At 43.7% G+C, this 13,089-nt stretch overlaps 1 protein-coding gene across 1 annotated transcript in view; it reads left to right on the top strand.

Annotated features, from left to right (window-relative positions):
* The window catches only part of LOC141759868 (uncharacterized), a 55,244-nt gene extending 43,199 nt beyond the window's left edge, over nucleotides 1–12,045 (top strand). Inside the window, 5 exon segments of the mRNA XM_074622338.1 lie at nucleotides 7,671–7,771; nucleotides 8,263–8,379; nucleotides 8,508–8,649; nucleotides 11,247–11,562; nucleotides 11,564–12,045. Of these exon segments, the coding sequence (XP_074478439.1) occupies nucleotides 7,671–7,771; nucleotides 8,263–8,379; nucleotides 8,508–8,649; nucleotides 11,247–11,562; nucleotides 11,564–11,600 (713 nt within the window). The 3' untranslated portion in view covers nucleotides 11,601–12,045.
* The last annotated feature ends 1,044 nt before the right edge of the window (nucleotides 12,046–13,089 follow it).

Raw genomic sequence — 13,089 nt, 5'->3', positions numbered from 1 at the left:
ACATCTTGATGTAAATCAATGGAACCTCCATTAACGAGACGAGCCGGTCACTGTGATCACTCTGAGCAGCATCATGGGAATAAATGACAATATAATAAGTGTAGAGAGGCAAGAGGGTCGCAGTTACGAATCCGGCTCTGGGCCCTTCTGTGTGGAGTTAGCATGTTCTCCCCGTGTTAGTGTCGGTTTTCTCTGGGTTCTCCGGTTTCCTCCCACAGTCCAAAGACATGCAGGTCAGGATACCTGGGTTTACTCCGGGTGCTCCGGTTTCCTCCCACAGTCCAAGGACATGCAGGTCAGGTTAACTGGGTTTACTCCGGGTTCTCCGGTTTCCTCCCACAGTCCAAAGACATGCAGGTCAGGTTAACTGGGTTTACTCCGGGTTCTCCTGTTTCCTCCCACAGTCCAAAGACATGCAGGTTAGGTTAACTGGGTTTACTCCGGGTGCTCCGGTTTCCTCCCACAGTCCAAAGACATGCAGGTCAGGTTAACTGGGTTTACTCCGGGTTCTCCGGTTTCCTCCCACAGTCCAAAGACATGCAGGTCAGGTTAACTGGGTTTACTCCGGGTTCTCCTGTTTCCTCCCACAGTCCAAAGACATGCAGGTCAGGTTAACTGGGTTTACTCCGGGTTCTCCTGTTTCCTCCCACAGTCCAAAGAGAGAAACTTAGAACATCTTCAACTAACAAAACACCAAAAAGCTTGAACATTTCCTGTAGCTCGGTCTTAATATCTCATCTAGTCAGGTCTTATTAGGTCTTGTCCTGCGTTCCCTTCAAACACTGTCTGCAACGCAACATTTAGAAAAAGATTGTTAAGATTTTGCTTGGATACATATCCAGACCTATGAACCTGTTCTTAACCCTCAATTTCTGTGTAAAAGTGCTGGAAACCGTGGCTCAATTTAGCCGACGTGGTTAGGCTAAAATAGACCAGTACCTGAAACAACTTCTTTTTATTCACTAAAATATAGTTGTTTTTTAATTCAACTTTTTTCTTTGAAAGAGCCGGTTGCTCAGAAACATGTTGCTTTGTTTGTAAGCTAACTTATTAGTGATGAGTAACATTTGCTATGTCAGGCTCACTTACCATACAATTTCTCTGACATGCTTCCTGTAACACGCTGCCCGGCCTTGGCTGTAACATTTTAAAGAGATATGATGCTTCGTGCACGGTGGTGCAGTGGTTAGCACTGGCGCCTCACAGCTAGAGGGTTGCAGGTTCAAATCTGGCTTGGGGCCCTTCTGTGTGGAGTTTGCATGTTCTCCCCGTGTTAGCGTGGGTTTTCTCCGGGTACTCCGGTTTCCTCCCACAGTCCAAAGACATGCAGGTTAGGTTAATTGTTGACTCTAAATTGCCCGTAGGTGTGAATGTGAGTGTGAATGGTTGTCTGTCTCTATGTGTCAGCCCTGTGATGGACTGGCGACCTGTCCAGGGTGTACCCTGCCTTCGCCCAATGTCGGCTGGGATCGGCTCCAGCCCCCCCCCGCGACCCCTAACGGGATAAGCGGTTGCAGATGGATGGATGGATGGATGATGCTTCGACCTTAAATGGCCCATTTTACCTGACTCCACCCTACTACGTGTCTGGTATGGTGACATCCCTAGTGTAGGCCTATGGGAACTGACAAAACGCTAAAAATGTGTTATTGCGGCGCCAAAAGGTGCAATGAAAACTGTTGGGTGCACTAAATGAAAAAGTTAGTCTGGAGCCCTGTTATTATACCTACCCTTTTTACATAGCATATTCTAATATGCAACTCATTCACTAATATGTTTAGGCCACACAAATACAAAATACAAATAAAAATAAAGTTCCAAACATTTCATACACAATAATAATCATACCTCTGTTTAATATGTATAATACGATCATTCCAACACACAGATGTTCTCACAGTGACATGAACATCTGGAATGAAGCTAAGTGGTGAGTGAGAGCGGTGTGAAAATGGTCCGCTTTGTTTCATGTACGTATCATAACAACGGCTTGTATATCCTCCGTCCTCGCTCTTCCTGTTTCCCTTTCTGAGTGATGGATACAGACTACCGCCGCCTGCTGGTGTGGAGAGTTATTTCCTCTCACCAGGAGCAGAACGTACGAGCTAACTGACCGCCGGCTGCCGTCTTTGCGGTGTGTTCGAGTGCGACTTGTCGGCCAAAACAAAGGCGACGTGAGGCGACGCGACAGTCGGCCTTCGGCGACGCGACAGTCGGCCTTCGGCGACGCGACAGTCGGCCTTCGGCGACGCTAGTTCTCTGATGTCGGGTCGGTGCGTCCCCAGCTTAAGGAAACAAGTTCTTCATCTATGTAAACAAAACTAGCGGTATACCGACGGATTAATAGAGGGATCCTTCATGAAACCATCCATCCATTATCTGTAACGGCTTATCCTTAGAGGGCCGCGGCAGGGCTGGACACCATCCCAGCTGTTATTGTTGGGGAACACCTGGACAGGTGTCCAGTCAATCACAGGGCTGACACACACACAGTCACACACACACACACACACACACACACACACACACACACACATAGACAGACATGCACACTCACATTCACACCTACGAGCAATTTAGAGTCGTCATTTAACCTAACCTACAGAACATGTCTCTGAACTGAGAGAGGAAGCCGGAGAAAACCCACGCCAACATGGGGAGAACATGCACTCACCACAGAGAAGAATCATGAAACCAAAACATATAGAATATGAATGTCTCCCTTTTGGTTTCTGATTTTGAACACAGAACACCGCGTCCCACCAGAGGACAGCGTCCCAGCAGAGGACCGCGTCCCACCAGAGGACAGCGTCCCAGCAGAGGACCGCGTCCCACCAGAGGAGAGCGTCCTACCAGAGGACAGCGTCTCAACAGAGGAGAAACTGCGGTTGGTTCAAAGAAAGTTTGTAAACAGAATGTCTGATCAAGCTTCTGGATATACTCGTCACCGTGTCGTTATAAACGATGATGAAATGCAGTTAATCAGAACAAAAACCAAGAGAGATAAATCACGAAACCTGATCGACACGGTAAAAAGAAAGGGACCTGAAGCCAGCTCAGTTCTGAGTCTCCCCTTTACAGACATGCCCACTTTATGATAATCACATGCAGTTTGGGGCAAGTCATAGTCAAGTCAGCACACTGACACACTGACAGCTGTTGTTGCCTGTTGGGCTGCAGTTTGCCATGTTATGATTGGAGCATATTGTTTTATGCTAAATGCAGTACCTGTGAGGGTTTCTGATCAATATCTGTTATTGATTTGTGTTGTTCATTGATTTATAATAATAAATATATACATAGATTGTACACAGCACAGCACCCAGTGAAGTTACCTTCTGCATCTACCCATCCTAGTATTAGGGGCAGTGGGCAGCTACTATACAGCGCCCGGGGAGCAGTTTGGGGGTCCGGGGCCCCCCGACAGGAACCGGTGACCCTCCGGTTCCCAAGCCGTCGGACTGAGCTACTCTACAGGACCGACATGAAGGTCTACAGAGCTGCCAGACACAAAGAATGTGAGTATTGAAACAACTTCCCCCATTCATCAAACTATTGTACATTCACATCTGATCTTAAAATGAGAATGTCCTCATTGTACAACAAAACTGTTACTCAGGTCCATCTTTGTTCCAGATGTTAAGATCACGTCTATTTGAACAATATTCGTTTTTTCTCTTTCACTTTCAGGTGACTCAGATGTCAAACTGAATGAGGGAATAAAGCTACCTGAGGACGAGGAAAAGGTGAGAAAGGAGCAGTTGTACGGTGTGAAATCCTCCAGTATGAACCATGGAGGACTTTACTTGGACATTTATCAAGGATCTCCCGCTGAAGAACTGTAGTGTATTACACCTGCAGGCAGACATTCATTTAATGACTTAGACTGCATTCACCTGCAGAAGTTAATAGTGTGGAGTGAAGATCACTGAACTATCATTTATTTACTAAACTGGGCCTCTGAGCTCTCGTCACTGGCAGGACCACGATCAGTCCTGGTACTGGTGCTGGTGCTGGTACTGGTACTGGTGCTGGAGCTGGTACTGGTGCTGGTACTGGTGCTGGTGCTGGTGCTGGTGCTGGTGCTGGTGCTGGAGCTGGTACTGGTGCTGGTACTGGTGCTGGTGCTGGTGCTGGTGCTGGTGCTGGTGCTGGTACTGGTGCTGGTGCTGGTACTGGTGCTGGTACTGGTGCTGGTGCTGGTACTGGTGCTGGTGCTGGTGCTGGTGCTGGTACTGGTACTGGTACTGGTACTGGTACTGGTACTGGATCTGGTGTGTTAGTAAATCAGGAGCTAAATACATGGTGGTTATTGAGAGCCATGTTCTTGGTGTAGTTGTCCTTCTGTGTAGTCTTCTCTAACACACCTCACACTGTCACTCCATTGAAGTCATTTCCTCTCTGACTCATACAGGGTGCTTGAGTTGAGTATTGACAGTGTGGCTCTAGTATTTCATCACTTTATTAAACACTAAGACAAGTTGGTATTTCTATTCAAATAACTAATTCTGTTCCTTTTTTGATTCCAGGCTCCAACATCCTTCTCACCTGAGCAGACAGCTGGATCTTCATACAGGTAATCGTATAAACTCTGGACCCAGAGTGTGTAATATTGATTAACAGAAACTATATTTAGTTTGGGACAAAACCAACTCAGTGTGACAGGGTGGCTGGTGCTAGCCTGCATCGGTCACACACAGGATCCACACCAGACATGGACTTGGCCAGCTTTACTTTAGACCAGTGGAGACGGTGTGAAACCTTTGACCTGGATAATTGTATGTCGTCAGGAAATTGAAGAGGAATGTACCCTATCTGAAGCCTTCTTCTAAACGTTATCAGGAAACTGTGTCCCCAAGTCTTCCTCCCACTGAACCCTTCACAAAGTTGAAGGTTCCAAATGATGAGAGTTTAATAAGGAATGAACAACACCAATAGAGCGCTGCAGGGATGACGTATTTCTGTAGAACAACCAGGAAGTTAGCATCACTCTGGTTCCCTCCACTAACAGCCAATGGGATTGATCCGTTGGGTTTTGGTTTATTGCAGAAAATCATCTCTGTGTTTATGATACTGACACGTTTTGTTCAGCAAGATAATCTCCAGAATGAACACCACTTCATGATTAAGTGTGAATGTAATCAGCAGAGGCCTGTACTACAAAGCCAGTTCAACATACCCAGGGTATCTTCTAGTTATCTGGATTAACTAACCCGAACAACCGAGATCGAGAAGTTAAACACATAATCAGACTAACAGTAACACAGCTGAAGCTGCCAAATGCAGGAAGGACAGCTGGAAAAAATAAACCAAAATGCTGATGTATGAATGTGTAAATTAACAGACTTATTAATTTAACGGAATACTGTAAAGTCAGATATATTCGTCTAGATGGGGCAGTGATGTATAAATAGCTTTCAGTATATAATAGATCAATAAATTACACTTCATTATACCGTTCAGCAATGCTGTGGCGTGTTTGACTATTCCAGTCTTCTCTCAGCGGCGTCCCGTCTCCGGTGGTGTGAAACGGACTTGAGAGCGAGTAAAAAAATAAATATAAAAACATAATTCAAAGCGGTAAACACCCCCAGCATCCAGCCAGCTGTCCTTCCTGTATCTGTCAGTTTAAACTGAGTTGTGTTTAGTCTGATTATGACTGTAACTTCTTCATATGTGTGTAATATTATCATACGATCTGCTCACCGAGCTCTGATTGGTCAGTAGGCGGTGCTTTTATACCAGTTGATCTCTTATCTGGAACATAACCTGCTGCGGAGCAGTTCAGCTGTTTGAGGAAAAACTGTCATGTCCATTTTCAAAGGGGTCCCTTGACCTCTGACCTCCAGATATGTGAATGAAAATACATTTGCATAAAGCAGCATATTTGTCCACTTCCATGTTGATAAGAGTATTAAATACTTGACAAATCTCTCTTTAAGGTTCATTTAGAACAGATAAAAAATGTGTGATTAATTTGCGATTAATCATAATTAAATATCTGAATGGATTGACAGCCCTAATATATAGTAATAATTTGTGTTTAGGCTCAGTTTGCATTCAAGATTACTTTGACTAGTTTATATGTGAATTTGCATATGCTTGATATATGGACATACATAACAATATTGTAATATTGTCTTTTATTAGAGGTCGACAGATGTGTTTTTTATTGCCGATGCCGAGTCTTTACAGAAATCAGGACGGCCGATGTGTGAAGCCGATTTTTTTTGCCGATATGTTTGGCTGCGTTTCTTTTTTTCCTTCATCTGATAAAATATAACAGCTTAATAATAACAAATGATACACAACATTTCTTAACTTAAGGAAACATTTATTGAACAACACTTATGGTCTGTCTCTCCAACCTGCACATTGTGTCTGCACTGCAGTGTACTTCTATCTTATTTAGTGCATGATGGTTAATAGTAGTAATAGGACAGGGCTCAAAACCTTTTAAGCACCTTTCCAATGATATGTTTGTTGACAGACAATGTTACAAGCTGTATGGCCATAGTCTAAGACATCACAAAATAATAATAGTAACTTGATTCCCTGGTATTACACAGCCTGCTGCTCATGTCTGCTATGCTGCAGACTACACACAGGCCACTAGCGGTAACGTCATCGAGGCTATGTAGGACCCGTGGACCGTAGACACGTTGAATGAGAAAGTGAACTTTTTGCTAAATGTTTTGACAAATTGCTCGTGTTTCCTCCCCTCACACGCAAACTCGCACTTATGACAAGAATTTTCAGCATCAACTCTAGTAAAGTGTAATCCCGCTTTAGAAGTTTAGTTTTCTCCGCCATAGTTACTAAGAGCAGAAGCTGTGTGTGTCTTAACACGGCGCTGCAGCAGCGTGTATGAGAGCTGCTCCGCCCTGCACACGGTTAACGTTACCGACGTTATCGAAAGAGAAGAATTTAAGCCTTACCGGTTTCTCCCAGTTACAACGTTGTTCTTCTCAAGCAGTCTTGCAAAGGTCAGCCCACGGGGCTACATGTACTGAGGTCTGCCAGTAGAATGGTAATTTGATTGACAGAAGGGGCGGTGTCACAGGTGTTCCACAGCAACAACAACACTGGGCTGCCCGCAGATGTGCCTGTTTGCTAATCGGCTTAATCTGCTCAGGCATCGACCGATGCCGATTATCAAAAAATGTCAAGAAATCGTCCTGACTAATCGGTCGACCTCTAGTCTTTATTAATGTGGTGATATTGATTTGAACATATCACCAAACCTGAAGGGTATTTAGTCTTATCTGTCGAGGTCAACAGATGCAACCCTGATGACACAGAAGTGATAACGTTCTTTTTAAAAGGATTCTGTTTTTCCTTCAACAGGTTTGGGTTGAGGTGGCAGCAAACTAACGAACTCTGCGCTAGCATCCTGCCCAGGAGCAGGCCGTGGTTCAACCTCAACATCAGAAATTAGATTTCAACATGGAGCTGTTTGGCTCCAGTTTATAAGCACAGATAAAGATGGATGGTGATATGTGATGTATGTACAGCATTGCTCTGTGACGGCCTGTTGTCTGTCGCTCACATCTCTGATGATGAAATGAGCATCTTGGAGCCGCTGGAGATTACAGACACTCATGTGGTTGTGAATATCTCTCATCTCTCTGCCTTTGGCCTGATCCGGAATACGATTCGGAACATGATATGGCCGATAAATGGACAAGTTCTGCTGTTCCTCCGACCGCCCACCAGAACACATCAAGTACTCGATGTCTTTCTGCTGAACAGCGACGTCGATGTAACCGAGGTAAATCCATCTGTCATATGTGCTGATCATCAGCCAGAACTCAGCTATTTCCACAAAGATGATTCCTGTCAGTCACACATTGCTTCTTTTATTTATGAACCTCATGCTGTGGTAGGAATCTAAATCAATGTGAACTGTAAATCTTCAGATTGTGCTTTTGTTTTTAGTTTTTCCTTCTTCTGTGTTTTGCTCTCGGCGCTGCCTTTCTGTCTGCCATTGTCATTCGTGATCCTTCCACCAGGTGGTGTAAATAGTAAACAGTGGTCTAAAGGTACGGTGGCCATGAGAGCTCAACAAACTGCAACTTTTATAGAACACAAGCAAAGAGACTAAATTTAGTTTGTTTTACAAGCTAATTAAGAAAACATCTTCACCAACGTGACAACATTTTATTAATTTACTTAATTTCCATCGCTCTGTGAAGTGTACTCTATAAATACAATCGACAATATGAGCATAAACGGCATATTAAAAATGTTCTGTTTTTGAAGGTTGAGGCCCAACAAGGACGTGCTACGTACATCCCGAACCCTGCCAAGTGTCTTCTCAACTTTGGTCAAAGTTACAGTCTCCACTGTGAACCTGAGGGCTTCACAATACAACCTGATGTGAGTCAAGTCACAGAATTATCATCAATATAATTTTGGCTGCATGTTGAAAATAGATTCACAATTAAGAAAGTACCAGATAAACATTTTAACCAGATTGAAAATGACATGATGCTTCTGGTTTTCAGCGTGCACCATTTGACTCAGATTATGGACCAAATTACCATCCCACATTTGAGGTTTTCCTGACTACGATCCCAGAGAAAGTGACTTTGATGGTCCGGGATCAAAAGGGGACGGATGTCTGGAAACATGAAGTGTGTCTGACAGGTAAAGGCTTCATCCTCCTGCACAGTTTAGACCCCAGTGATATAACTGAATGAAATAGACAGTGTGTGTAAATATGTATAGCTCATAACATTCTTTATTTAGGCTACATGTAATGTACAATACACATCATTTTCCCCACATTAGTTCTCAATTCATTTCACATTATCCACTAGTGGATTTAGGGCCGAAATGATAATCCCGATTTTTTTTATCAATTTTGAGATCACCATTATTTATGTTTTTAGGGAGAAAATATTTTTTTTGCAATTTCATATTTAAATAAACAAAGCGCTGCTTTCACTACCATGTCGTGCTACATTCCAACCGTAAAAAACTCTTAATGTTATCCTTTTTCTTTGTTATTGTCATCTATAGTGGGTATTCATAGAAACACATTTCAATTAATTAGGAAGTAAATGATTGTATGTAAATAAAAAACATCTTGGAATTAGAAGTTCTTATTATATATTATAAGCTGCTTAGAGCTAGTGTAGGAAGTTAAACAGGTCATAATTCCATCGAATATCTATTTCATATTGCTGTAATAATCTCCTTCAAACTGGATTTAAAAACTACATTTTACAAGATTACATTTGAATGCATCATGATAGCGTTATAATTTACCTTTGCTTAATGCTCATTTTAACTGAGTAGAGCCTGAACACCTCATAATATAAATGAATGGATCCTCCTGTTAAGCTCTCGTCCTGACGATTTCAACACGGATTTGTAGTTCACAATGTAGCATCATCAGGGAAACGATAGGGTGGGTCACCTGGACGCATAGTGAGTTTAACAGTCTACCTATGATACCATCACCTGTCCACATGTTTACAAATTACGTTGGTAGAGTAGTGTAGTGTAATATGTGCTTGAACACATCTTAATGTAAATCAATGGAACCTCCATTAACGAGACGAGCCGGTCACTGTGATCACTCTGAGCAGCATCATGGGAATAAATGACAATATAATAAAAGAAGCCGGTGGAAAGCCAAACCAAGATGGTTCTGGTGAGTTTATTTTGTTTCTGTCGGGTTTGAATGCCGATATGCTCCGGTGCTGGAACAGCTGATCTACCTGCTGAAACTACTAGGAGGTGGCGCCGCTTGCACGCGTACACAACGTCGGGGTGCACTCGTGGCGATGCGGGAGGTCTGCCCGGGTAGGGTGGTCCGGTACCAACGGGCCTGGCACGCCACTCGGAACCTTAAACCAAGTGCGGCCCGGCGGCCTCAACCTGGTCGCCTGCCGTGCGCCTCCGGGTACCCAACTCTCCTTCCTCCTTCAGAGGGAGCACGGGGGTTTGTGGAAGCAGCACACACACAGTACACACCGCTGCGCTAACAGAAAAGAGCCGAATTGAACGTGCCACACACGTTGTACCGGTAGTAACGTTACTACCGGTACAACGTGCCACACACGTTGTACTGGTAGTAACGTTACTACCAGGTTACTACCAGGCAGCGCCTGCAAAGGTTAATACAAGGGAAGTATATATTTTTTAAGATGGGACGAATAGTCGCATTAATTATTCGAGTTATTTATAAATAACGACTATTCGAAAAATCGAAAATCACAACTCCTCCCTAGTACTTACAGGAAATGTGACGTAACGTTTCATACACAATAATAATCATACCTCCTGTTTAATATGTATAATACGATCATTCCAACACACAGATGTTCTCACAGTGACATAAACATCTGGAATGAAGCTAAGTGGTGAGTGAGAGCGGTGTGAAAATGGTCCGCTTTGTTTCATGTACGTATCATAACAACGGCTTGTATATCCTCCGTCCTCGCTCTTCCTGTTTCCCTTTCTGAGTGATGGATACAGACTACCGCCGCCTGCTGGTGTGGAGAGTTATTTCCTCTCACCAGGAGCAGAACGTACGAGCTAACTGACCGCCGGCTGTCGTCTTTGCGGTGTGTTCGAGTGCGACTTGTCGGCCAAAACAAAGGCGACGTGCGGCGACGCGACAGGCGACCTTCGTCGTCACTAGTTCTCTGATGTCGGGTCGGTGCGTCCCCAGCTTAAGGAAACAAGTTCTTCATCTATGTAAACAGAACTAGCGGTATACCGACGGATTAATAGAGGGATCCTTCATGAAACCATCCATCCATTATCTGTAACGGCTTATCCTTAGAGGGCCGCGGCGGGGCTGGACCACATCCCAGCTGTTATTGGTGGGGAACACCTGGACAGGTGTCCAGTCAATCACATGGCTGACACACACACAGACACACACACACACACACACACACACACACACACACACACACACACATAGACAGACACACCCACACGCACACACACACACACAGACAGTCATTTAACCTAACCTACAGAACATGTCTCTGAACTGAGGGAGGAAGCCGGAGAACGCCAACACGGGGAGAACATGCACTCACCACAGAGAAGAATCATGAAACCAAAACATATAAAATTTGAATCTCTCCCTTTTGGTTTCTGATTTTGAACACAGAACAACTGATTTACAGAGCAGACATGTTGCTGTACAGAAACATGACGTTTCATTTCAGTTGAATTGCTCTTTAAAAGTCATTGTTGTTTTTTTCCTGGTTATCTCCCAGATCTAACAATGGAAATCCGTCTGAGGAACGTCCCAGCAGAGGACCGCGTGTTACCAGAGGACCGCGTCCCACCAGAGGAGAGGCTGCGGTTGGTTCGAACAAAGTTTATAGAGGGAATGTCTGATCCTAGTCTGAACAAGCTTCTGGATGAACTCTTTCAGCGTCGCGTTATAAACGATGAGGAAATGCAGTCAATCAGAACAAAAACCAAGAGAGATAAAGCACGAGACCTGATCGACACGGTACAAAGAAAGGGAACTGAAGCCAGCTCAGTTCTGATCGATGCTCTCCGTAAGGAGGATCCGTGGTTTTTCAGATCTTAGGCTGAAACAAAAGCAAGAAGCTGGAGTGTGATGATGAATCTCTATAATATCTGTCTGTTTCAGAGACTCACATCACTTATTGTTATCTTTAAATGATAAATCCCGTCGTGGAAGCCTGTGTGGACTTTCACTCTGAAGGTGATTCACTGAAGTTTGGAGGAAAAGTGAATTCATTTTCAAGCTCTTGTGGTTTGGTTTCAACATTTTATAGTCATTTACTTGGGATAACTTCCGATGTGTTGTTGGTGATGAAGACCTGCGATAGAGAGCTCCTGACATCTCTATATGTTTTGGGTCTGCCTTCTTATTGATAATTTTCTGAAGTTATTAATTAAGTTTTAATTTGTTAACGTGATAATAACGTGCTCCTTTTTCCCTGCTGGGTTTTTGGTTGTTTGGTCATTTCATTCGTCAGTAGATCTTCTGTAACTTGTGCCTACAATAAAGATTTCATTTCACACTGTGATGGAACCAAAGTTGGACTCATTGGATGGATGTTGAGCAGTGAAACTATTCCATTAAGAGATGGTGTCTGCAAACATGAACTAGAACAGACAGATGCTGTTATTAAACGAGACCGCAACTGAAACACAGATAGGAGCTTCTTGTCTGTGACAGTTGTTCTAATGCAACAACTGTAATTAACAGTGTGGACAAAGACCTTTTAAAGGCAACGTCAAGACTTTGTTCTCTTATCTGGAACAGATGGTGCCTCCAGGTGAAACTGGTGAGCTCGTGTTTACAACACGGGAAGTCATGTACACCATGTGTGCGTGGCGTTCAAGTGGTTAAGTGGCGAGAAAGCCGCTGCTAAGCAACGGTAATATTAACGTTACTGTCGGCGTCCAGAAGCCACAAATCATATTTTCACATATGAATCAATATTCTGTTTCTGTAATGTCTATTTCTCTCCTCACATGTTCTCAGAATCATCTTGTAGTGATCAAGTTGAGGAGATACCAAGCCCCGCCCACCAGCCGGAGCACAGCCAATAAGAACGCTCTCTCTCTCTGAACTGACCTGTGATTGGTCAAAGTCTCCCGTCATGAGCTAGATTTACTAAAGCCTGAAAACAGAGCCATGAGGAGGAGCAGAAGTCTAGTTTTCTCTCAGGACACTTGAATTACAACATGCTGAAAGGTTATTATGGGATTCTTGCCCAATGACGCCAAAAATATTGTTGCCTACTGAAACTTTAAATTGACTTGAATTGTACGTCGCTTTGGACAAAAGCATCTTCCAGATAAATGTCATGTTCTTCTGATAGTAAAGGTTGCTGAGCCCTGGGTTAACCAGTGAAGATCTGAACCACTTCCTGAACCAAAGAGATGGTCATTACACGTCTGAGAATAGGACATACAGGATTAAACCAAACACTCCATAGAATAGGCAAGCACCTAACTGGACTATGCACGCACTGTAATAAACCAGAAACTGTCAAGCATGTTCTTATAGAGTGCAGCAAATATGACAAAGAAAGAAGGGAATTGCTATCAGGAGTAGATGATGGAAATATTACA

Source organism: Sebastes fasciatus, chromosome 21 (genome assembly GCF_043250625.1).
Source record: "Sebastes fasciatus isolate fSebFas1 chromosome 21, fSebFas1.pri, whole genome shotgun sequence".
NCBI lineage: Eukaryota > Metazoa > Chordata > Actinopteri > Perciformes > Sebastidae > Sebastes > Sebastes fasciatus.
The sequence above is the reverse complement of the archived record's forward strand: the minus strand, read 5'-3'. Positions and strand labels throughout refer to the sequence as shown.